Source organism: Serinus canaria, chromosome 1 (genome assembly GCF_022539315.1).
Source record: "Serinus canaria isolate serCan28SL12 chromosome 1, serCan2020, whole genome shotgun sequence".
In the NCBI taxonomy this organism is placed as follows: Eukaryota; Metazoa; Chordata; class Aves; order Passeriformes; family Fringillidae; genus Serinus; species Serinus canaria.
In genome coordinates this window covers 39605097-39631966 of record NC_066313.1, presented here as the reverse complement: position 1 = coordinate 39631966, position 26870 = coordinate 39605097, and the positions used below count along the sequence as shown (strand labels likewise).

Below are 26870 nucleotides of genomic sequence, written 5' to 3'. Positions count from 1 at the left end.
TTTTTACACATCTTCAATCCCATTTATTAGTCCTGAGATCAAAGTTCTATTTTACCAAGCACACAATGAACTGAACCTGCATGAAAGTAACCAGAAGTTTTATAAATCAAGCCTTAAGTGGCTACATGCATTTTTTTATTTCAAGCAGTAATTTAAAGAGTTGAAAAAGAAACATCCCCTGGTAATTTGTGCTATCGGGGAAGTACAAACTGTGAAAGTTACATTATTCCCTGCTGGCACTTCATTCTAGGTTATGTCTATGAAGCACAGGAAGAAGTACCATCTTTGTAATTACTTCACATTTAATTTCAGGTATCAGATTATATACACTGTGCATTCACAAGCTGATGTGCACCATCCACAACCACAGATGCTTCAAAGTGTACCTGCTTCAGCATCAGCCACAATCCCTTCCATAATCACTGCCATAGATGCTTTGAGATATGTTCTCCTGGGGATTTGGCCATGGCCACAGGTGTTTTGGGGTGCTCTGCTCCTCAGTGGATTCATCCACAGGTCACAGTCCCTTCAATTCGAGTTCTGGCTGGAGTTCCAGCCTGCCCAGCACAGCCATACAGTCAGCAGTGATGCCTGGGCCATCTGCCAGCCCAGACACATTTCCATTGCTGTTATAAAACTGTTTCTGGGCACAGCAGAGCCAGATGATAGCCAGCAAAACACTACAGCAAGCAGCAAAGTAAAAAGCAGTCATTAATGAGCACTGGGCCCTAATATAGTCAGGCAAGCAAGCACAGGGGTCTGTCAATCAATAGCTAAATAGCAAGAAGAGCTATTAATTCAATCTCGCATATTCCAATGAAACCAGTCATTATCTCAAACCCTTTGAGCCCCCCATTAGATATCAAAAAGGACTGCTGTCGTTTAACCTCAGAGGATTCCCAGGAATTTGTGCCAGCAAAAGGCTTAAATGAAAAAAGTGAGATTAACAGATGGATGTACAGGCAACCACAGTTCAGATATTTGGAAAAGCTGTCTCAAAGTACCAAGAGTTACTGATGGAAAACAGTTTCTTGTGATATTGGTTTTTGCCTTCTTGAGTCCTGCAGCACATTTTTTCAGTTCAGGACCAAAGTCTGATATTTCACCCTGGCTGGCTGAGGAGAATGTGCTTTCCAGCTACTTTGTGTCATTGCTACAGTATTGGCCCATGTGTGCCAATATCATGGTGCTCACAATGAGCAGTGTATAAAACCCCAAACAAGTTTGCAGCTCATAAATTGTTAATGCCTCTAAAGGTGACCCAATCTGCCAAACTAAATGATGGTCTGACCAAACTAATTCCAGTATAAATATTTTGCCTTACTATTATGGTAGATTTGAGCAGAAACAGGAGTAAATCCTCTGGAATCTAAAACATTTACAAAATGAAGACTCACATTGCAGCCTATTGCAGCAGTGACCTAGTTCACTTGCATTTTCATAGCAACAACAGACATATCTGCAGTCCTTGCTTAAAAGGCATCAGTCATAATTACTATCTGGAAAAAAGGATCAGTTGAAGTGGATGAAAGCATTTTAAGACCATCAATATTGAAAGCAAGGAATTTGCTTTTAAAAGGATCCCACGTCTAGAGTATTTTTGTCAACTTGACTGACATTCCTCCAGATACCTGTAGCTTCTACACTTCACATATAAAATGTTGCCACTACATTTATTTGAATAAAATATATTGCAGTGCAATCTATTCATCAATTCTGAGAATACCATAGTTGCCACTATGAAAGCAATGAATTCTATGATAGACATAATTTACAGATTTTTTTCAGCTGCTAAATCCCAAACAGTATTTCTTGCTTTCAGAAAGAGTTTGGTCTGTGCTTTAAACACCAGGAATGATTCATTTTCTCTACTGTTTTTCCTTAACAGAAATAAGAACAAACAAGAACTTATATGAAATCTACTAGAAATTCCATCTTATTTCAGAATACGCAATGACATTAACATTAAAAAATTAGGAAAAAAAGGAAAAACTTGGCAGCCCTGTAGTTGAAGCAGACTGCTCACTGCTGCTTTCCTTGCAATATACTGTCACAGAGTGCTAGGCTCTGAATTAATACAGTCTAAAGCTGAGAATTCTTTGCAGCTGATCTAGAAAGCTTAGCTATTTAAAAATAAAAACAATACATCTTTTACTAACCAGCAGATACTTTTAAAGGAAGCAAAAGGATTGCAAAGCAAGCTTATTAGATAAGACTGTGAACAATGTATTGGTTGTAAAATTATATCATCATTTTTTTCAAATAGAAAAAGAGAAGTCTGAATGTTAGAGACTGGGGTGGTAGTGAAGATCAGATAGACTAAGCCAGGCTTGGCAGAGAAAACCTCATCTTGGGAATTTTTGAGTGCTTTAACTGTGGAGTTTTAGTGTAGCTGTATTTCAAAAGAATTTTTTAAATTTTCTGGGCCTTCCATCAGCCCTGGCTCCCCCAGTGCTGAGGTGGCTGGGTCACAGTGGGCAGAATGTTGGTAGCGGCTGTGACAAGGGCCATGAGCCATGTCCTTGGGTCAGTGGGATGAGGCAGGAGGCAGAGTTCAACTTGTGGCACATGGGCTCCATGCAGACCTCAGTACAGGGTCATTTCATTTCAAGCCCACAGCTGGGATGTTTTCTTCTCTGTCTCTTGTAGGTTTTCACCTAAGGCTGTAAAAGGAAAACATTTCAATGTCTTACATTTTTTCTCCTAGAAAACACCCACTGGGCATGGAATTCCCTATAGATTCATCTGAAGATGCATACGGCTGCTATTCTGGATTTATTAATTGCAACATTACCATATAGGGCATGAAATTCAGGGCAGACTTTATTAAACAGTTTTAATATTAGTTTTCCTCTAATATTTCATTTTATCGATTTTAACCCTCTTTGAATTCTCAGAAACTCATAAATCTATGTCAACAGCACAATACTGGTATTTTATAAAAATATATTGGTAACTTCCCAAAGTCATGGTACAATCTAAGTTTTGACATGGCATGTAAGACAATTTTTTATGATTTAGGTGTCTCTGCAGTAGATTATGTCATGAGAGCTGGCACAGCGCTCTTTTAATTCCTGCCTAGTTGAATCTTATTTGTCATCTTTCTATGATTATTTTAATTTTTATTTGAATAAAAAGAATAACAGAAATATTTGAATAAAAGAGACTGCTAATCAGATAATACAATGGAACTAATGCAAAGAAAGCCAATACTGTCTAAAGGAGACTCACAGACTGACACTGGGAATGTAACCATCTGTTGTTTTCTTTCCTTGCCCTCCGCTATGATTTTTCAAGGCACACCTCTCCCAGAAATGTCACTGCATAGAAAAAAAAGTGCATAAAAATCATGCTCTTCAAAGCCAAGTGTGACACCCTCATGTCACTCAAAGTGTTGAGAAAAGAGATAAAACATAGAAGGACTGTTGCAAAAAGCTCTGCCAGGTAAATATTAGTCATGCTTCCAAAGCACACCCTGAAACAGCTTTCTACCTTTTTAGTTGCAAGGGCATGCCAACCTGTGAGATGACACATACTACAGCTCCTAGTAAGCTTAACAATTGCACCAGACCTAATCAGACTGGGTTCAGGATTTTTGTTATCAGGATCAGTGCAAATAGAGGCCAGAAGCAGTAGCAGGAAGACTTCATCTTATTCCACTATGAGCATCCATCCCAAAGCAAAGAATTTACCTGGCCACCCTGTCAGTGCAGTGCGCCCATTTGTACTATCCAGCTCCTCTGGACTCTGACAAGATCAGCAAAAGCTGCTTGCCCCACTTCTTTTTAAATAACATAATCATAATTTAATATTACTTTGTTATTAGTTCTTATAATAATAACTAATAAGTTTTCTTATTATATCTACTGTTTCCTCAACCTGTGTGTTTGCTCAAGAAATGAAAAGTAGGAATCCTCCCCAATATCAACAATATTCAGCTGGGGAAAAAAGGACAAATATTATTTTCCAGACTATACCAGAAACAGAAATATAAAGGAAGCACAATTTTTATTGAATTGTCTTCTGCAGACTCTTCTAGTCCCTATTTGAAACCACTTTCTGTCTAATTTTTGAGGTTTGTTTTTTGTTTTTCTCAGTAAATGGCCTTGATGTCATTAATTTTCTAGTAGGTTTGCAATGAGGTCAGATCAGTGTATGGAACATTTTTTTCACAGAAATTAACAGAGCAATATGTTCATAACAGGCATGGATGAATGAGTAATTGAAACCAGGAGAGCTAGGATCCTCCTCCTTCCCCAACACAAGGGAAGAAGAAATCAAAAATTTTAAAAAGTCAGCGAGCACAAGCCAGCCTCAGCTCCAGCTCAAATACAAGAGAGCTAAATATTCCTTGCAACAGCAGCAGTCATGCATGACCTGCAAAGACCAGAATTAGGGCTCAGGCTCTTCTGAGTTGATGAAATTGTAATAATGCAAAGGCAAACAAGCAGATTGATAAGAAAATCAGGATAGTTTTAGCAATGAACACTGTAAAGTGCTGATGCTTCGTGTGGCCACTGCTTCTTAAAAAAATATGGCTAAAAATGGTTGTGTCAACATAATTTAGAAGTTAATTCCTTACTTAAAAAAAAAAAATGCATGAAGAAACCCAGATTTGCTAATGGTCTTGATTAAGAAGATTGACACTTTGATCAACCTGTGTTCTTGTCTCTCCTTCTACAAAGCTCGTGTTAACTTTGCATTGCAAAGAAGGATTAAAGCTGCCCTTGCTAGTATTTCAGAAAAACACATTGCATGTTCCTGTCTTCTCCTGATTGAATACTTTGCTGTAAGCTAGCAGTGTTGCTCTAACTCCAGCATCTAAGAATATAAAAATTAGATGGGATGTGAAGCAAGGTGTCATCTATTATGTTTGGAATAAGGCATTTAGGGGTGGAAAATAAAAACTAATTTAAAAGCGGGATCTGTACAGAGCAGACACCAAGCCACGTACAGCCTGGGAGTGACTGCTCTGATGGTAACTTAACATTCTTTAAGAGAACAAGACAGCTTATAAAGTATGTCAGCTAGGAGAGATGAAAGATTACAGAAGTGAATTTCCATGGCACAACAATGGGTTACCAGCTGATGGGATGTACAGAAAACTACAGTGCTCGTAAAACTTTACTGATCAAATACTGAGTCCACAGTTTTGAATACTGACTGGAACTGGTATTTTGGATTCCCAGGTTTGCCTTTGTAGTCTTTCCCGAGGACCAGGTTTCACCATGTGAATAAAAATAGTTTTCCTTCTTCAAGCTGGGTGTTTCTGCTTTTTCACTGATCACCCTTGTGAGTTAACCCTACGCTGGACCTGTTTTCTTTCACCTTTGCCATCTCCCCAAAGCCATTTTATCATCTCATGAATAAAATGGATCTGAGATGTTTATATTTAGGGTGTTCAGGTTTTTGATAATTCTATTGTGAGGCTTTAATTTATAATCCTTGTGTGAATGTCCTAAGAGTTACACATCTACCTCAACAACACAAGAACAACTCTCACCAATCAAGGACATTCCTCTAAGAGGTCAGATGTACCTGAAAGATCTGCCTTCAGGCAGTTCCTGTCAGGGCTCTGTGTGCTCTGGCAAGACTAAACTGGTCATAACTAGCCCTGATCAACCTCACTTGTGACCTCCATGCGCATGTCTATGCTCATTCTCCCAGCAGCTCTATTTCAGCTCTTGCCTGAGCCTTCAGTCCCTGCCTGAGCTGCAGCACAGCTGTGCCTGTCCCCAGCTGTGCTGATTTAGAGACTGGTTTTGCTAAAGGGACATCAGACTGACAAAACTGGTAGTCTTATATCATGTCCCTTGGAATGACATTAGATTTATGACATAGCCTTGTTTCTAAGCCCTCTCCTTCTGCTCCTTCCCACTGGACTCCCAGGATCAGGCTCATCACCTTGACTGCAGCTGCTGTCGGACCCTGTCACCATCACCATCCTGCCCTGCTCAGCTCCTGTGGAAGTGCACCAGGGTGAGCTCCTGTGGTTACCCTCAGCACCCATTCTCCCTGCTCCCTGCCATTGGATATCACACAAAACTGGGGGCAAAAGAGTCCTCTCACCAATTGTATCTTCATGTGGGAATCTGTATGGGAAATCATTATTTACACCATGTACCAAAAGTGTATGATTACTCCTACTAAGTTTTCCCAGAATGTTTCCTTCACAGTGTAGGAACAACTTCCAGCTACCCCAACACTTTGAATTTCACCTCCCACAGAACAAAAAACACCAAAACGAAAGAAGACTACACAAAGCAATCAACACAAGAACCTCCAGCACCTCTGCCTTTACACAGCAAAGATTCTGTGCAATTGTGCAACTGTGCCTCAGTGCCTGCTAACTCATCACTTCGAGTTTAGCTACACTTCTATCTCCCAGAGTCCCATGACTACTCTTTGTTCCATCTATCTTAACTGCTCTTTTCCTGCAGATACACAAGTTAAGCAATGTAAATTAGGATGTTCCCAAATAAATTGTTTCCAGTCTGGTTAAGTCTGATGTTCACTGGAGTTGTGCAAGAGCTGAAAGACTTAGATATGTTAAAGATACGGATATATATTATATGGAGAGATATATATCCTCTAAATGTAGGTTAGTTTAATTAATTACTATTGTTTTTCTCACTGTAAATTTTGCCTCTGTAACCAGAGGCCCTTATTCTTAGTAGCATATGCATTACTAGTATTTCTAAGCTTTTCTGGAATTAGGCTAGCTGGAGATACTAGTCCTACAGCCATCATAAAGAAAGGCTTTGGAGGATCATCTCAGAAAATCCACAGTAAAAAGGTGTATATTGGTCCTTGGGCACCTTAGTCAGGAAGCTCTGCAGAACAAAAGCATAAGAGAATGCTGGAAGTATAATGCATGCAGCTATTTTCTCTGAATGCAGACTGAGGGCCCTAATTAGACTAGAATTAAAAAGGGATAAAATATCTATTCACCACTTTCTTGCTGAGACTTATAAATACATGTCTGCCTGCAGGAAGTGAGCTAGGTTTCACACAGGACCCAAGTACAGCTTCACAAGCTGCCTGTGAGCTCTCAGGTGAGGCACTTCACTCTCTCTGGCTCAGATATGTGGCTTAACAAGGGAATACCGTTGTGCTGCAGTGAACATAAATGTAGTAGTACATGCAAAATATTCTACTGTGGCTTTGCTGCTGATCATTAATTATCTACATTAAAAATAGTTCTTTCCTCTGATAATTTTTCAAGTTGTTTTCACTCTTAAGAACATTGTGACTAATTCCCTTTCAAAAATAAATTCCCAACACCACGTTTATGTTAGTAGTTCTCAGGAAAAATTTGAAAGAACTGAACACGGTTATTCCCTTTCACTTTTCCCTATCGCCTTTGTAGTCGGTTTCACAATTTTCCAAGTATAGCGGGAAATTTTAGGCATCTCGGGAAGGCGTGCACAGTGAATCCAGGTGTTGGTTAGGTGGATATGATTAACAAGAAAGATAAATCCACGGAGTTGAGGCTCTGCTGGCAGATGTTGAATGGTATTTGGAAAAGAGCCCGACATCACCAGCCGTGAGCGCAGTTCGCAGGCAGCGCTCCTGGAGCCCGGCCCTGTTTCCAGAGGCGTTCACAGACCGCCACTCGGGTGTCACCTCTGTAGCACCTGGTGAAGCACACACATCATCTCTCCGCTTGCTAGCCTCCCCTTACAGGCACCGCAGCGTTTTGCCGCTCAGCCAGCCGAAAAATGCGGGGAGCGGGGAGAGAGACAGAGAAGAGCGTACCTCGCCGCGCCCATGCCCGGCCCGGCTCCCGCCCCGCGGTCCCGCCCCGGCCCGCCCCTCACCCGGCACCGCGCCCACCGCGCCCGGCGAGCTCCGGCGGCCCCTCCGCGGCCATGCGGCTCCTCGGCGGCGTCTCCTGCGCTCTGTGGGCGCTGCTGCTGCTCGCCCGCGGTTCCCGTGAGTAGCGCCCGCGGGGGGACGGGCCGGGTCGGGTCGGGCCGGGCCGAGCGGAGGGGCTGGCCCTGCGCCCGTCGCAGCCGCTCTGCCTGGCGGCTGCCGCCACAACTCCGCTGGGCCGACCCAGGCCTCGTCCCGCCGCTGGGGGCCGGAGCGGGGCCAGGGCCGCGCCCGCGCCCTGGCAGCCCCCGAGCGCCCTGCGGGGAGGCATCGGGACGGGACGGCGGTCCCTGGCGCTCTGCTCCCGAGTGGGAGCCGAAGTGGCCCGACCGGCATGTCGGGGAGCTGTGACAGAAACGGGGAGGAGGGGAAACGTTCGGGGTGTTTGTTAATTAGAAACAACTACGACAGAAGAACCCCCCGGGCGGCGTTTGGGTTGGGGGAGCGCCCGGCCTCAGGGATGCGCGGCCGCGGCTCAGGCGCGGCTCCGCCCCCGGGAGCCGGCGCGTCCCAGGAGTGTCCGGCCGGGGCAGGGCCGGGAAGGGCCGCTCCCTGCCCCGTCTGGGGCTGTGCTGGGGCGAGGGGCTTGGGGCTTCGGGCTCCTGGTGGCGGGGCGGATGGTACAGCCGCTGCGCTTTGTCGCGCTTCTGGCAGGCGCTCACAGCAGTGCCCCTTTGTAGTGGCCGGTTCTAGCAAATGCACAGCCTTGTGCCCGGGCTCAGAACACCACAGTCAGGGGATCAGCCTTGACAGGCATGAAATGAACCGAGAAACATACAGGTCTGAGCTGCCGCAGTTGCCTTTTCGGAAGACTAAAGTGTCCCATACAGTGCCACATATTTTTCCAAAGTAAAGAAGCCAAAATATGATGGGTACTGGAATTAACCTGCTGGAAATATTGCCGAGAAATCTCAGTCTAGCAGTGTTAGTATGCTGTTGTTTAATCTGGTGAAATTGTAATATAAATTGATTTTTAAAAAATAGAGTGAGGAATGTAAACAGCTTTATAATTACCCTTCCCAAAAGAAGGGCAAGTTCTTTTTAAAAAGAGCTAACAGGTAACTGTTTATTGCTTTGCTAAGATCTTATGGCCTCCATTTAACAATAGCCTGTCATTTCATTTGATACAAGATTGCACTGGTCTGTCTTCTATCACGCTGCTTCCTGAGTGCATGCGGTGATTTAACTCAAAATACAGTCACTGCTGTCTCTTGGGGCAGGGGTGTTCTTGTGTAACTCCTCAAACTCGATTGTAGTCCTTCCTCTGTAAGTGAGCTTCCTCCAGAGCTCAATTATGTTATGTTGAAAGAAGTTGTGCCCTTTTAAGGCTCAGTTTAATGTATCTCAGTTTAATGTTGAAATAGCTTTTTTTTTCCCCTTTGTCCACTTAGAAACTTCCAGAAAGTACTGCTGAGATTTGTGTTGATCTCAGCAGACATTTCTGATTATCTAATCAACACTACAGGAGGAAGTGTGGACCCCATCAAATACTCCAGTATGCAAAAAGTGAAAGTGGCAGATGTGTCTCACTCGCTCTGGTTAATATTTTTGTGCAGACTGGTTATTTCAATATAATGCTGCTCTTTTACTCTGCTGGACAGTTTATTTCTATGTGTCAGTCAAGCCAGTGGAAGAAATGTAATTTAACCAAAATAATATGGTTTAGAAAAAATCCTTCCCACTACTATGTAAAATCCATCTGGCTTCCTGGTACCTGAGTAAGGAGAATCCCCTCTCCCTGTCAGGAAGTGGCCCCCACCCCCTTCCTGTTGTGTTAAGAAAAGATAGCTAGTGACATCTTCCAAGAGCTTACTTGTATACAAAACTACTCACAGTAAAAAAATCAGCAGCAGCCTCCAGGCCTGATATTTTGATTTTAGTGTATCATTGCCTCTTAGAAGAGGTTATATTCATATTGTTCTAAGATCTCTGCTTTTAACCATTCCAGCACCTCAGTTCTTCCTCATCTGGATTTTTTAGAGATTACTGAGCAAGTGGATGATCTTTCTGATGGACTGCACATTGTCAGTGCTTCTGTACTTTTGGGGTTTTAAACCAACAACAGCAGAATGACTTGGGCATAAAACTCCCCTCTGTGCCTGCTATGCATTAAGCTTGCCCAGAGAGAGTTTTAAATATGACTTTTGATATGTTCTCAAAACGAGTATGTAAAGCTGTGCTTAGTAAAATTGAGAGTTCATATACCAGCATTTTCTGCAGCATAAAGTTTAGCTACACTACACATAAAGTCTGTGAGTCCTTAGAAATTAGTTTTTTATCTTTTGTGTAACGGTTGGAGTGAACAAAGTGACCTTTGTCACATGCAGGTAGTTGACGGACTATTGGCATTCGTTTGTGTAGGTTCCTTCTACCCGGGTTCAGCTATGGAGAATAGTAATTTGGTATGTGTCTAAGCTGGAGACTACAGATTCCAAAGAATCTGTGTTGATTTTTGCAGGACCTGGCAAAATCAAGTCCATTTAACAACCTGTCCTTTTCATTTTTAGCAGGTATCAGAGCTATCCCTATCACTCACCTTGTATGTATTTGTTTAACACACAAGCACAGATCTTCAGTCTCTGCCACTTCAGAAATCCCAATTCCAGCTATGAAACTGGAATTACTGAACTGATTTTGCCCTTTTGAAAGTTTGCATATCCAAGTTGGCTCCAGTTCATGACTTCTGATGCACTAGAGCAACAAAACCACAAGAGGCCCTGAAAGCACTTGAAATGCCAGGCTCTGACAGGGGCTTTCACAGGAAGCACACTTGCCTTCAGATACACCCCAGCCAGCCACAGTTCTGTGGTTTTTTAGAAAACTGTCTGTGCCTGACCTTAAACAGACTAAAACAGGGTTGTTGGACAAAAATCATGTTGATCCTTCATCTCTGTCCTTTTCTGGTATGCGGTGCTGATCCACTTTTAAGTTGGGTATATCCTTGTGTTGGTTCTTTTTAATTGTGACAAATGAAAACAAGAGATCCTTTCTTTCTGTCCCCTCTCTTCTGGGTCACAGGGAGATTAAACCTCAGCACAGAGTTTCTCTGCTTAAGATTCATAGGCCTAATGTTGCAGCTGATGCTGTGGCCCCACGAGCTCTGCTTCTGTTCATGCACAGGATGCTGCAGCTGGCTGCTGGCTGTCTCCCCCCTTCCTTCCTGTGCTAGCCCATGTGTGTCTACACCTGGGTCAGTGTGGATTTCTAACCTTTGCACTTCAGCTTCCTGGAGAAGGCCAGAACCCCTCCCTGTTTTGCTTTGGGACAGTTGAACTGTGAAGCCTGTAGTCTGGGATGAGAGGTTCTACTTGTCAGAGCCAACACTGCCTAAAAGCTGTGGTGCTTTTTGGTTTGCTTAACCCAGGAGTCGTGTCTGCCTCTGTTTGAAGTCTCCTGCTTGCCACTGCAGTGATTCATGCAGCTTCAAAATCAAGGGCACAGTCTCAGGCTAGAGAACACTTTGAGAATAGTATCATTTTAAGATGTTCTTTTATCTCCCTTGTCCTATTCACTGCCATGTGTTCCAATGTGGAATATGCTTATGCAAAACCCCTTTTAATCTGGAGCCACTGCATGTTACTCAGTCTAAGAAATTTACCAGTGTTTGGGTTTGTTTAAGAAGGAAAAAAATAGCATCTTTTAAGCTGGATAAGGTCCTTGACATATTTCAAGGTATGCAGTCCAAGCTGATCTGAACTAAACTGAGACAGTCCTGCCTTTACTTCCACCTCTATTCCCTGCCCATCTCTTTCAACCAATAATATACCAAGCCTTTCTCCTGGTTAAAAAATTTCTCTGCAGGAAAAAACATTGTGTGCTGATGTAATGTCAGTTTTGTGGTGGCTTAGCTTTCCCAATCAGATAATTGTTTAATGTGGGGGAACTTGCTGTGATATAGAGCAGTTTTTGCAGGATTGGGGGAAGTTTAGTTTAGCAGTGTCCCATCCTTTGTTTGTTTGTTTTCCCTAATCTCCCTAATTAAACAGTGTATTATACTTTGCAGTGCTGCCCTCAGTCTTGTTATTGTAGAGATGAGATACAATGAGTTATTTTGCCATTTGTATTTGCAAACTTCACCATTTTGAGACCTTGACTAAGGCTTTGTAAGCATGAAGAAAATGCCCTATTTCTGTGATACTCAGTTCAAGTTATTTACTTATCTTTTACACAATATTAAAATATACTAAACTGCTTGTCAAAGGCAGAATCCATGACTGATCCTCTTCTCTGTGTGTGAATGTAAGTCTGTTCATTCTCTGTGGTTTATCTTTAAATTTTATCCCTACTTTGGACGTGTGATCCTTCTCAGTCCCATTCCCCACCTGCCAAATGCTCAGTGAATGCAGTAACATGACCTTAGTCCTAAACTGAATAATGTAACTTCTTAGTGGAGCTCATTGTATTGTCATGTTGTCCCATTTAGGGCTAGAGAAGCACCTCTCTTCCTGAAAAGGCCTGGCAAACTTCACAGGAAGAGATAGAAGTGAGAAATTCTTTCTCTTCTGCTGTAGGTGATGCAGGTCAGATGTTATTACTGAAGGAAAGTGCCTGATCTTTTGCCTCTTTTGGTCTCATTTCATCTTAAGGAAGATGAAAACTTAGGACAGGGTTGATGGAGAAGATAAAAGATAGGAGGAGTTTCAATTCATTTGGTGGTTGGGTAGTATAGATGATGTCACTTTTAATGCACTCAGAGCAGGCTGTTGTGCTAACATGCTTTTATATCATCATTATGACTGACTCCTGTCCATGGTAAATTAGTCATTTATATGCCCAAAGCAAGTGGCAGATGCTTTTTTTCTTCTTCCACCTAAAAGGATCTTACTATTCCTTTGTTTTCAAATGTAGGTAATGAAGAGACAAACAGCACTAAGGACGTGAACAGCACTACTCCAATTCCAGGCAGTAGGTTGCCAGGTAATACTTTTGACATTTCTGTTGCTATTCCTCTGTAGATCAAGAAAAGCAATATGTGTTATTGTGTGCCTTAAACTATCTTATAATAATTTGCCCTTTATTTTACTGAATTGTGAGCAGCTGTAAGGCAGAAGGGAGGTACTCTGGTTGCCACATCTATTCTGGGACAGCTAAAGATATTTAAGGGGAGCAGTAAAACCCAATTAAATTCTCATATCTTTGGGTACCCCAGAGCAGCAGAGAGAGGAGAAGTAAAATGGGACAATATTGTGTATAGAACTAGAAACACCTGGCAACATCAATTTACAGTTAAAAGGAGAACTAAGAGGTCTACTAGATTAGAATTCTAATCTAGTAGACCTCTTAGTTCTGATCGTCAGATAAAGGCAAGGCATTTTTTCCTTTGAGTCATTTTTGCCCTGTACTACTTCAGTCATCTCATTTGCTGTTGGCCAGCAATACTCAGCTGGTTAACTCACTCTGTCTTGTGTTAATTGCAATACTGACTCACACCCAAATTCCAGGCAGTAGATGTGGCTCCTTTTTACCTGTATGAACATGCAGTCCACATCCAGAGCTGTCCCAGGGTTGCCAAAGTAAGCACTTAGAACCTGGGGAAAACTGAAAGATGTGTTCTGGTTACAGTGTTGGGCCTGTGTGGAAAACATTCAACCCCCGGCATATCCATGGCTTATGCTGGGATAAAAGTCAACATATGCAAGAAAGAATGTTTGTAATTGTACAATCATAGACCCTTTCTCAAAGACAATTAAATCTGCAACTTTATGTCCCAGTTATGTCAGTATAAGGGTTGATTGTTCAGTACACAGTGTAGGGGGCTACTTGGCTATGATTATACCAAACAAAAAGCAAAGTAATGCCCTCTATAATTTGAACCCTCTACCATTTTTTGGTATGAAGTTGTAAATTTGGTGCATTTCTTCTTGACCTGACCTTGCTCATAATGTATGCAATTGCAAAGAGCTGTAGACTAGACTTTTCCAGTGGTAAGAACAGCAGATCCATTCAAAGGAAATAGGTGTAGGTCTGCTTCTTGATTGCAGTAGCTCTGTTGCTCTCCTCTTGATCTCTGAGGTTATATGCTTTGTTCTTCAGCCATGCTGAAAAGCAGCAGAGCTGCTGCAAGGCACATAACCCTGCCAGTGTGTGGGAGGGTGCTGTAAAAGATGACTTACTTCAGAGAAAAGAATGATCACAGAATGGGCATTCACGACAGTGCAGAATGAAGGGAGGAAGGAAGGTTTGGGCAGTGGCACTCCCAGGAACAGCCCAGTAGATCTTTGTCAGGAGGAAGGGACACTTAATCTATGAAGAGGGATGCAGCAGTGTGGAGAGAAGTGAGTGGGAGAGTGCCTGAGAAGCCTAGAAGCAGGAAGGAGGGACAAGAAAAAGAGAACTGGAAAAGGAGAAGTGAAACAAAGGAGAGAAGGGCAAAACCACTAAGACTGGGTTGCATTTTATGTCTGGAAACTGGTACATTCTTGGGACTTCTTTTGTGTACAGAACTGAAGTATGCAATAAGATGTTTCTCAGACTATCTGTCTGCCCCTACTTGACTGCAGTATATTCCCAGTATCATCCCAGTTTGCAACAGAGATGCAACAAAATGAAAGAAAAGATCACGGGACAGAAAATGGAACTGAAATAGAGGAATAAAAATACAAAGCTGGCTTCCCTCATAGTGCATAAGTAGGTTAAGAAAATAGTGACAGTATGGCTATTTTACAGCAAACAGAATAAAACAAGACATAGAAGTGGAAAACAATAAACAGAGGATGTGTAAAGAATCAGATGTAAGCCATTTGGGCACTGCTGTGCATACAGTGTTTACTGTTCTTGCTGCACTGAGATCTGGAAGCATTTTGCAGAGGGATAAAAACCATCTGCTTTGGGATGGGCTACTCTGCTGTATTCCCAACTGTAGTCTCCAGGCACATATACCCTGAGGACAGTATTGTGGGTACCTTAATTATAGTATGTTAAAATTAAAATGAATAATGCTGATTTTCTTGTTGCCTTTTTTTCATTGAAGACAATAGCAGTTCACCCAATGCCACTGCATCATCCACACAATCTACAGCAACATCTGCAGGAGGTATGTATCTGTTCATCTGTTCATTACTGTGAACCTAGAAGTTAGTTCTAAACCTAACCCTGGTCATACCAAATTCTAAAGAAGAGGCCATCAAAAGTTGGTATTTGAGACAGGTGTTACCATTTTAAGGCTGGGAAGCAACATGTAAAGCAAGTCTGAAAAGAAGCTATATTGTTTCTCAAATTTAGGTACCATACTTCATCAGTAATTATATTTGTGTTGCCATTTAAACACAGGAATCAAAATTAAACTTTGAGGAAGAATTGCAAGAAGTTGGGTTTTTTTAATGTTTATTCTTCATCCTTAAGCAAGCTTCTTCCATTTTCACGAAGTAAAGATGAAGAAGTTGTTATGCAAACACTGCATATCTGTTTAATGTTATTTCACAATAAACAGATTTAGTGTGTAATAAAATCCTGAGAGCTTGAGTTTCAAGAGTAGGACCCCATTTCCTTTTACATAAGACTCACAGAATCACAGGATCATCACAGTTGGAGGAGAGCTTCAAGATCATCTGTCCAGCCGTCAGTGTAGCACCACCATAATCACCCCTAAACCATATCCCCATGTGCCACATCCAGGCTTCTCTTGGGCACTTCTGGAGATAGTAAATCCACCAGCTTTCTGGGCAGTTTTTTCCAATGCCTCACCACTCTGCCAGTGATTTTTTTTTTACTACCCCCTGGCACAACTTGACACCATCTCCTTTTGTCCTTTTGACACATGGTTGAAGATACTGACGCTCACATCCCTACAACCTCATGGCACCAGATACCATAGAAAATAATCCTTAGAGAGCTCCTAGCAAAATAGTGCCATTTAAGCTGGTATCAGTGAAGTGGAACAATTTGTCTTAAGTATGTTTTCATTGTTCTAGCACTACTGTATTTCCTTCACAACCTGCCAAAACAACTGTAAGTAAGTTAAAAAATGGGGTTAAAACATTCATCTCCTGGAAAAACTTGCACAGAGATTTCACTGCCTTAGTAAGACTGGATAAGAGTTAATGTCATGCAGTTGTTCAGGCTGTGATGCACAGATACAATGTTGCATCTGAGAGAAGCTAGAAACTGGGGCTCCTTTGTGCTAAGAGCCATGTCAAAAGCAGGGCAGAAATGTTGTGTCTACTTAAGATGCTTTGTGTATTTGTGGAGTTTTATGCTGATCATAAAGTGTCATTTCATTTCTAGTACAACTCTTATATTTTTGTCTCTGTAATTTTCAGATAAGCTGTGAGCTAACACACTCAGAGGGTGCTTGTTTTTTTCATTTAAGTATGAAATACTCACTTCATTTAAGTATGAAATACTCACTAGAAGAACAAAAAAACCCCAAAGGTCTTTGCAAAGACCTTCCTTTTGATAGCAAGTGGTGCAGTGTCTCATTCCATTGCCTGCAGTGTAGCAGTTCAAGCATGTCTGACTTGGAAAGTCCAGAGATTTCTCCAATCTCCTTGTTGCCTTATGGCCATCCCCTAAGTGTGTGAGGCCACGCAGTTTGACCCACCCTGTGCTCCTTCTGACTTCTGCTGCAGCCCTTGCAGGTTTCTTGGAGAGCTCTGAGTTTTACTAGTTTTGGATAATAACACTAAAAAGAGGCCTGAGCCCTTTACCGCTAGGCATAGGATAAACCTAACAGATAGCTGTGCCTTGCTTTGCAAGGTTTGGCAATTCCCATCCTTTTGTCTTTTTTTTTCCTCATTAGAAACATCATAGATTTTAATGCAGTGTTCATGTGTTTTGGTTATCTGTCTCAGCCTCTTCAGAACAAAGACAAGTGGGTGTGGGTACTTACTTAATTTTGCAGCATATGCTACTATCCTTTAGTGCTCTAAGGATTCTTATCTATATGCTATGTATATTTTTTAAAATTTATGATTATAGCATAGCTATTTAATACTTAAACACAGGTAGCAAACTGTGTGAAATATTTGTCTCTTAAAAACAAATCATCATAAACCTGAACTATATTACTGGCATGCATCCTTTTTAAACAATAAAAAATAACTCAGGCAGTCAGGATTTGTTTAGTGCAGTGTTCCATGAACCCCAGCTGGCCCTCTGGGGAGAAAGTAATTAGGGAAATAAAAAATAAAAGGACAGATGTTGCTAGCAAATATTCTTTCATCTTCACTCTCCTTGTAAAATAGTACAGGTAAGATTTTTCAGAGGTGGAGAAGAAGAGATTCGTGCCTGATTCATGTCAGCTTCCCAAATTCTCCAGCTGCCTCAGATAGCATCCCAATGATGTTTTGAAATTACTGATGCTAAATACATGATGAAAGATAGGTCTAGAGATTAGACAGATTTTAGTGTTAAAGTTATATCACCAAGGGCTGTAATCTTGATTAAGTAAAAAAAAAAAAAAAAAAAAAAAAGGGATTGCTACTGGAAAAGAGAGGGGGGAAAAGTAATGTGCTGAAATTCCTCATAGATGTTTGGATTTTTTTCATCTTGACTCAGGTGTTCTGTAGGGGAATTTAATACCCATGGAATGAGAACCAACTTTGTGTAACATCATTTTATAATGTTACACATCTAACAGTTAGCCATTGTATTGCTCAGAAACAGAAGGCTCTTTGACACTCAGAAATCTCAGCTCAAAAACAACCCAAAGAAAACTGCTTGACACTTGCATCCAGACTGGTCCTTTTTTGGTATCCCTTATGTTAGGAATGTACTTACCGGGTGTAGGTTCATGTCATGTTACTGTAGATGGTTTCCATGTAGACATTTCCTTGCTTACTTCCTACAATGAGGAGCCATTTGATATTTATGGATCATTGTGCCTTTTGGGAGTTTTACCTGTCAGTATTAAAATGTGCCCTGAATTTTATCTGCTGTATTTTACACATGCTTCATAGAGGAACTGAATTTTCATAATTGTAACAAGGTAAGCAAATGAATCCAATTGTTCCACCTCAATCAATGTTCATTTCAGAGGGTTTTCTGGGTTTATGGCACAATACAGTTATAACGTTAAAGAACAGGAAAACAAATAACATTTGCAAAAGAGTCTCTATTTTGGGATTTCAGTAGTTTTAATGCTAAATGTCTCAGAAGTGTTGTGTAGGCTAGTTACTTCCTGCATGTTTACATTGTTATATTGATGAATTTTTTAAAGTTTTTGATGCTCATATCATCACTGGGAGCTGTGATACTTTAATCTTAACAAAGACACAGTTTTATATGTAGTTCTTCATGTTTTACACAACACAAGTTTTATTCTACAGAAGCATTTTAAATGCTGTATAAAAAAAGACAGAAATTGAGTATCAGGGTTACACTGGAATTGAGATGAAACTGTCTTTCAATTTGTCTAATTTTAGTCAATTTCAAGAAAACATAGATATAATTAGATATTTGAAATTCCAAATTGAAAAGCTTTCACAGGGTGTAAAATGAGCCCAGCTTGTGTGAAGCTATAGATACAATACAGAAGTAGACAGCTGCAAAGGAGCTGATTCTCTCTAGAATTTTTTCATACATAAAAGCTATTTGCATACTACTGTCTGCTTAGAGAAATGTTTAGTTGCATAACAGACTCATGTTTCTTGTTAGTTCCTTCTTAGAAAAATAAGTAATTGTCTTAAAATCATTCTGTCTGGCTGCCTTCCATGAAAGTTCAAAGGATTTTGCTATAAATAGCAATTTCTATTATTCTTGAGTTTTGTATAATGGTATTTTTATTCTGAACAGTTCATTAGTGATTTCTGAGGAGGGAAGGGGAAGTGTAAGGTAAAAGTAAAATAAAAAACACTACGTCAATGAAACTTGAGAAAAAGCATTCCAGCCTTTGTTTTAACCTAGGCAAGACTAAATAAATAACTTAAGCAGTACCTTTACCTTAGTTGGATTTTATCGTGTTTTATCCTTACCACATAAATTCAGAATTCTCTGTGGTATATTTTAATGTATATGGAACCCTACTAATGCTAGTGTTTCATTCAAAAGCGAATGAAAGATCAAATCATTACTGAAATTGGGGGGTAGCGTTTGTGTGCAAACCCTGTTCTTACCAGAAAAGCTTTGTTGAAAATGTAGGCACTTCAAATCAAAAGTAACTCTTGAATTTTATTGCATTTTAATATCTTGTAAGTTAGGCATGATTCTATGGAACTGAGTTGTTAACAAGAAAAAAAAACAAAAAACTGACTCACCTAAAAGTCATCATATATGATCCAGGTTTTCTCTATAGCCTTTCCTTTAAATAATTCTTGACCTTGAGGCCCAGAAATCAGAAATTAGACCTTCCCAAAGGAAAGTCTGTATGGAAGCCTGGATACCATGCAGTTGTATTTTCATTGTTACTCTGTCATTCTCTTTGGGCATGATAAATGTGGTCTTACTCAATGAGTATACAGTTGTTTATTTTGATGAATTTTTCTGTGTGGTATCACAAAAATTTCCAGGAGTGTCCAGCAGTACTACTCATGTGACCAGTACCAGTCATCCCAACACCACCACCACCATGTCTGTGATCCTGACAACGCAGCCTACCAAAACCAGCCAGACAGCAACTCCCACCACAGCCTCACCAGTCACATTGCCACAAGGCAACATTACAGTGGTGACCACTTCTAAAACTTCCTCCACTTCTGTAACAGGTGAGTTTGCAAGTTCAGCAAGGTCGTAAAGGCTTGGATGCATGTTCACATGGGTTTTAGAACAGTTTGTTTTACAGTAGTGTAAAAAAAAAAGAGAGACGGTATTTGCATGCTAAAAAAACAAGACTAAAGTGGGAATTCATTACTAACCTGGATAATGTTGCTCTGAGCACTCCACTTACTGAGAGACCTGACAGATTTAGGGAAAAGGAAAAAAGGTGCAAGTGGTCTTATCCAGCAGCCACCAGCAAGGAGATCAGCAATGCAATGGAGAAAGCCTCGATTTTGAATACAACTTCTGTGTTTGTTCAGCTCTCCTTTCTGCAGTTTATTTGAACTCATCTCTAATACTTCCTTTTTCACAGCTGACCTGTATCTCAGAATATGTCTACTGGCTTGGTAAAAAGACTGAGTTCTGTTAGCAATGTAATGAATGTTACCCTAACAGAGAATAGAGCATGACTGTGCATGAGTCACCCTTTATGTAAAAGTTGTTAAATACAGTTTAACTGTACCTGGTAATACAAAAACAGTGAGTGCAGAATTCAGTATTTCCTTGCACTTGGCTGTGTTCCCATCACTTCATGCTTGCCCTTCTGAACACATCAGGAGTGCTCACATATCTGTGAAGCGTCATTGGGTGGGTGAAGGTGTCACCAGAAGAACTTAAAGTTGATCATGTAACGCTCTATGTAGCAAGTACAAATAGAGCTGGGCACAGACTGGTCTTTAGGTGGGAGTTTGTAGCAGATGTAACCAGTTCTGGCATCGAAACAGCTGTGGCTTATCTGGGGCCATGTTGTCTGTGTCAATGTTTGTGTCAGGCTGCAGAGCTGATCTTACTTGGGACTGTGAGGATACAATTCCATGAGACAAAGTAAAGCAGTCCCAACAGCTCATTGCCACCAAGTGTTCTGCTCCCACTACACTGACAGACTTGGAGGCTGCTGGACCCCCTCATGTAGGATGACTCAGTATGCTCATCTGAATGAAAGAAGCTTCCTTTTATGCTGGGGTTCATTTCAGGCCACTTTAGTGAGTTAAATTGGTTCATGGGGAGTATGAAAAACACTAGAACTGGCCTAAGAAGGGCAGGAGCTCCATGTGTAGAAGGAGGGGAGAGCAGGGGAGAGAAAAGGCAGGGGGAAAAAGGGAGGTGGAGAGAAGGAGCAGTTGGTCTTGTAAAGACGGCAAGCAGTTGGATCAGCTGTGCCCATGTCACCAGAATATGGCACTTAAAACCAGAGCCCTACATTTCTGTGCTTGGCTTGTGTCTTGTCAGTTGATCTTGGTTAAATTTGTCTGTGTCTTTAGGTGATAAAGCAATGGTGAGGGCAGGATGTAGAGTAGTCCCTCAAAACACACTTTTGCAAGCTCTGTAAAATGTGCCTTTTGTTTTCTTCTTTTCAGCCACATCAAAATCAGAGGCTGTCATAGTCAAAACCTCCAGATTTGATGTGGGCAGTTTTGTAGGTGGCATTGTGCTGACTCTTGGAGTCCTAGTCATTCTCTACATTGGATGCAAAACTTACCACTCTAGAAGAGGCATTCAGTACAGAACCATGTAAGTTCCCAAGGGTTTGTCCCTTGACCATTTATTACTTTCTTGAGGGGGCAAAAGGAAAACCAAATTGGTAGAATGAACTCTGTTGCATTTGTTTAATGTACATTATATTAATATCATTAAGAGATTTAACTCTGATGTCTTTCACTACTTCTGCCATTCTTCATATGCCTCTCTTCTGTGTGTTTTTTTTCTCTGATCTATTATATAAAATAATTCTATTCTTTTTAAAGGGATCCTTGTCTTTTAGGTAGTCCATGAATAATTAAGACTTCATTGAAACTTTCTGCAGTTTACAAGATTTCTTCTTTCTCCTAGGCTCTGTTTATTCATTCTTTGGTGTTTTCCTCCCCCTTGCCATTAATGTATAGTAAATTGTAATCAAAGTTTCTTATCCTTACCAATTTTTTATCTTACCATCTCACTTGCTGTTTATGCTCATGTCTACTCCAGAATTCAGGATTTACCCACATTTAGTGGAAGAACTAGGTTGCTTTACTTTTTCTCTTCAGTGTCATCCATCTTAGTCAAGAAGCTTGTTTTAAGTGAGGTGATGTCATTACAGTGTTGGGATAGTGGTGTTCAGGCCTTTTTTTCTCTCCATCTTGACTCTTCCTTACTGGTCATGGAATGAAGCCAGTCCTTGCTGCACCTTTACCCAAAGTGGTGTTTGTGAATGGGTATTGTAAAATTCACATCAATAGCATCTTCAAAACAAAGGGAACCTGCTGCTGAGCTTGTGCAGTGCCTTTGATTAACTTTACTAATGGTTATAGGTAAGACAGATAGGATAAACAGGCCTGAGCAACAGCTGATGTAAGAATACATGAATGAGATATGAGAGACAAGGTGTTAATGAGGCCAGTGAAGCTGGAGGACTGCTGACAAAACATAACTGTTCAGCTAAATTCAGGCTTGGCTCAGAGAGGACTAACTCCCAGATCAGTGTGTCCTTACTCCTTCCTAGCAAGGCATCCTCTGCTCACAAAAGAACCTTCTCAGCAGCGCCTGGGTGGCTCTTTCTCACGTTGACTGTTGCTTGTAGTGCAGAACATTAATTACTGTGTTTCTGTTACAGTGATGAACATGATGCCATCATTTAAAGGAGCCTTCAGAGAAGACAGTGTTGGAAACCCACCCTGTCACAGCTGTTCTAACTACTGAAAGAGTTTCTTTCATAGAGATTTTCAGTCTCCAAACCTGTCTTGGGTGTTATCCTGCAAAATGTTGAGAAGCTTTTAAATATCCCGATTTTTACATTGGCTCTTGTAAGATGAACTCAGCACTTTGTAAAGACAGTATTTTCTTTTTCCAGCACTTGTGACCAGATTAAGAGAAAATCACATATTGAGTCATTTTAAGGTACAAAGCTCTCTGAAACAGCTAATTACTAGCACAGGCAATTGCATCCATGCAATTCTAAGTTCAGGGGTTTTTTTCTAAAATTTTGTATTAAATTGTATTTATTTTGAAGTTTGATGTGAATGTTAGTTTAGAAATTTCAGGTTTTGAACAATTCAGTCAATTTTTAATAGGCTTCAAAGGAGGTGTGGTTAGATAACTGTATAGAAGGTGATAATGAGTACTCTAAATATCAGTCATTAGCTCCCCAGTGGGCTGCAGATAATTTCCTTAATAGGCTGTATAAGGAGAGTAGCTGCAGGAAACATGGACAGAGTGGAAGTATCCATCCATAACCCTTTTCTCTAAAAGCATCTTTTTTTCTAGCAAGTCATAATGAAGCTTGTGCAATTGAAAATTTAATGCAAATGGGGAAAAGTAATTTTGCCATTATAAATATAAAAAAATTCTAAAATTGGCCTTGAAGTGGAAGGTAACAATCACTTGGCTCTTTGTTTTTACTACTATGAAGCCGTCTGCAGTGTTTTAGCAGCATTTGATAATAATTCAAAGTTGTATAAAGAAGGGAAAACCAATAAGACAGCATTTTAGCAGACTATAAACTGCATTTTTAAGGCTGTTTTCAGAACTTGGTCCTGCTGCACAGATGAACAGAGGTCTCCTCAAAAGCCCAGCTGAAGGCACTGGGGCATCTCTGGGCACCCCTTTAGCTGAAGGCACAAATGCTCTGGGGGTCCTGTGCAGAATGGCTGGTGCTGTTCCCATGTCACTTCTGCAGGTCCACTCAGGTAAACCTGCTGACTTCAGCAATGGACTCCTGACTTACACTGCTGTAAGGAAAACTAGAACGAGGATCAGGAAACACAGGCCTGCATCACTTTAAGTCACTCAATGATTGTTCAGTCTTGCTCAGGCTTCACTTGTAGACCCACCCCCGTTGAAGACAGTTGGGTGTGGGGTTTGATTGTCCTGGTTACTGCTGGCACCAGTGCCTCATGCTGGGCACAGGGGACTTGGTGACAGGTGAGGAAAGTCACAGTGGGAACTGCACACAGGTCTCTTGGGGGCTGGGGAAAAACTCATCAGGGAAAATGTAACTTCTCTGCAACAGATTATTTTCTTAAGCAATAGTTTATTCTGACATGCAATGTTAAAGTGGCTATATGGGTTTTTTTCCTTTTTCATGTGGAATGGTAAAACTGTTTCCAAGGCTTAGGGAACTCCAGCAAACCATGGCTAATGGGTCATCAACTAGCTACTCTCCTGAAAAGGGGGTAAACAGGGCTGTTTCATTTTGTTACTGTGTTTGAGGGTCAGGGGAGAGAGAGTGATTTGAAGCAACTTTTGTATTTTTTCTTAATTGTATTGTTTGATGGATTTGACTGAAGAGTTATGGAAACAATTCTTTCATGGAATTGTAATTCCTTATTTTGTAGAAATTAAGATAGTTAAGTGCAACTCAGTTACTGCGATTGTCTCACCTCTGCTGTACAGACAAATAAAATTAAATCTTTGGAGTTATTACATTAATTTCAGTTGAATTTTTAATTTATTATCTGGTTTTGTAATTCCCTCAGTCTTTTTCACAGTCATATTCATTTCCTAAGAAGCATCCACTATATTTACTTTTAAATGCTAGAATACCAGACCTAGTTCATTTCTGCCTAGTTCAATAATTTTTAATTTATTCTGTAATCTAATTACTACAGTAAAGCAAAAGTATGTGCTTAAGACTTCAGAAGTGTCAGTGCAATTATAAAACCAGGCCTCCTTTCAGGCATGTGGAATCTAGACAAAGGGCAGCACAACTGATGAATTTTACCTTGTCTTTGCTTTCCAACAGGAAGTGAAACTCCAGCTTTGTTACTGATAGATTTATAAAGTGAGCTGATGCTATGGTCGTTCGGCTCTTCCTTAACTTGAGTTTACGAATACTTGTAAAGATGATTCAACTGTTTCTAGTCCATCTGCTGTGTGTGTGTGTTTTCTTTTAGTGCTGGAGGCTGAGCAAAGCAGTTCCTAATTCCTACTGCCTTAGGAGCCCCTCTGCTGACACATCAAGGAATTGCATTTGCAGGGTCACGTTTTAAGCCCAGCGCCAGCATTCGATTCATTATTGCAGCTCTTTCACACAGCCCCTATGCAAACATTTTACCCTTCATACTCATGTGTTTGTGCTTCATGTTAAAGTGTTTTTATTTAATACTACAGGCTGGGGGAGTCACTCACTGACTACAGAACATGGGTGGCTTAAGTTAGCTTTTATAAGTGTTACTTTTGCCCTTCAAACACATCAAGATCAAACTTAGAGTCACATCTCAGGGCTGCAGCATTCTGTCTTCATCCCACAGGTCTTTCCTTTTCATGCAGCTCTCTTTTAGCCTATATTCAGTACCAAATCATAGCACTTCCAGCTTAATTGGTTTGATGGGGCTCTGCATCAGAGGCTTCAAGGCAGTCTGGAAATGCACTGCTATACTTGTGTTTTTATTTAAAAAAAAAAAGAAAAAGCCCATACTGTTGAAGCAAGATATTGCTGTGATAATATTCAGTAACTTGAACATTATCCTTTTGTAAATATTTCATACCTTTCTTATTTGTTCAGAGCTCTTACCTACTCCTGCCCACTCCATTTTTTGCTCTGAAAAGTTACATAGCATTTTTAACATGCTTTGTTGAAAAAGAAGTAAGTAACAATGTGACAGTATTACCAAAAGCAAAGTGGAAGGGCATCAGAGACTGGAAATTGCCTAGAGAACTCACGAGGTTAAGAATTTAGCTGTGATATGGAGGCAGAGGGAATGAGAATGAACCTGTGGAGAAAGTAAATGCATTTTCTAGACAGCACTGAATGAGCCCCAATTGGTGGTCCTCACAGCTGGTGTGTTATTTTCAAAAAATGTTTGTGCTCCAGCTGGGAATACTGCTGTGCTCCAGACACAGGATGTATGCAATACCTTTTCTATCTGCATCCCACAGCAAGTCTGACCACTAAACTCCTATGATCCTGAAGTTCACATCCTCCACACCCTCTAAGCCTTGCTTAGACAGCAAACACATGCTGTCACCTCATGACAAGCCACAGGGCTGAAACCCTGATATCCAAGAACTTGAGCTGCTCAGTCAGCAGAGCTGCACAGGATGCTGGGGGTAGGGGCTTATTTATTGTTTAACCCAGTCAGAGCTCTGGGAAAAGCTTTCCAAGAAGGAAGTTGATGCAGAATGAAGTGTGAGCATGGTCAGCTGGTTTACAAGTGACAGAAATCACTTGACCCTCTCTCAGTGAAACACTAGACTGTTACCCATGGTTTAACCTTTTGCCAGGGTTGTTTGCAATGTGCTACAGACAAGCCTGACTAGAGCTTTCTTGGACTAGTCCTAAGGAGAGCCTAAGTGCTTACATGCACAGCATTATCAATCAGGGCACCCAGTCATTATAGCAGGGTGTAACATAGAGTCACAACCTACATCAGCGTTCCTGCCAAAACTAGGTCACAGAGTTTTTACCCACTACTTTCTAGATCAAGTTCTTCCACTTCTCAAAGCAATTCAGTTGCCTAGTGCAAAGAGCCAGTGCTGTTAGAAGCTGCTATTTGAAGGGATATTCAAACATTCAGTGATGGGCTGACTGCTGTGTTGCAGGACCTGAGGGAGATACACACAGGCATCACAAATGACACAGCACTTTTTAAAGCCCTGAATATCCTCTCATCTGATTTATGTGTAGTTAATTGCAGTGTCTGAAAAACTTTCACCCCACACAGTTCTAAAGAAAAATGCATTGCTTTAAAAGTCTTCCTGCTGGTATGTTAATTCCTATCCTCTTCCCTGCTCAGAAACAAGGTGTCCCTGCTGGCAACTCCACACTCTTCAGGTGAGCCTGACCTCCCCAGCTCCCCTTGCAGGTTCATCTTAATCTGTAGAAAGTACACTTGGTTCTAATATTACTAATTTCTCACCTGGAACAAATTAATGAAATTTCAAGTCCTGAGCTTTCCTACTTAAAACATTGTCAAGGTTGTGAAACCTTTCATAACCAAGGTTGTGAAAACTTTTTAAGTTGTTACACAAGACAGAAGAGCTTTTAGAGCCATTTCAAAACCAGGAAAGGAAAAGCACATGAATCAAAGCTGTTTAAAACTACATGCTAGGTTTGAAACATTTACTTTTTTAGTAATATTACATGTACATATCTTCCATTTGCTTTTAAAGTTGAACAAAAGTCTGCATTTGAAAGAATTACAGCAAGCCAACCTACAGGTAAAGGGTCCAGGTCTGGACTGACAACTGTCTGACAACCCAGACTGTTATCCACACTCAGGCTCTAAGTGTGGGCAATTGTGGACTGAAGATGACTGACTTTAAATGAGAGCCAGACAAACTGACTCCACCACTGCAGTATTCTTCCAGTGACTGACATAAAATCCTTG

General features: G+C 41.0%; 1 protein-coding gene across 1 annotated transcript; it reads left to right on the top strand.

Moving 5' to 3' along the window:
- The first annotated feature begins 7827 nt into the window (after window positions 1-7827).
- TMEM123 (transmembrane protein 123) lies at window positions 7828-23970 on the top strand. Its single transcript, XM_030234767.2, has 6 exons — window positions 7828-7935; window positions 12724-12792; window positions 14846-14908; window positions 19320-19514; window positions 20925-21078; window positions 22157-23970. The coding sequence occupies exons 1-6, from the start codon at window positions 7872-7874 to the stop codon at window positions 22179-22181; spliced, it is 570 nt and encodes a 189-aa protein (XP_030090627.2). The 5' UTR covers window positions 7828-7871; the 3' UTR covers window positions 22182-23970.
- The last annotated feature ends 2900 nt before the right edge of the window (window positions 23971-26870 follow it).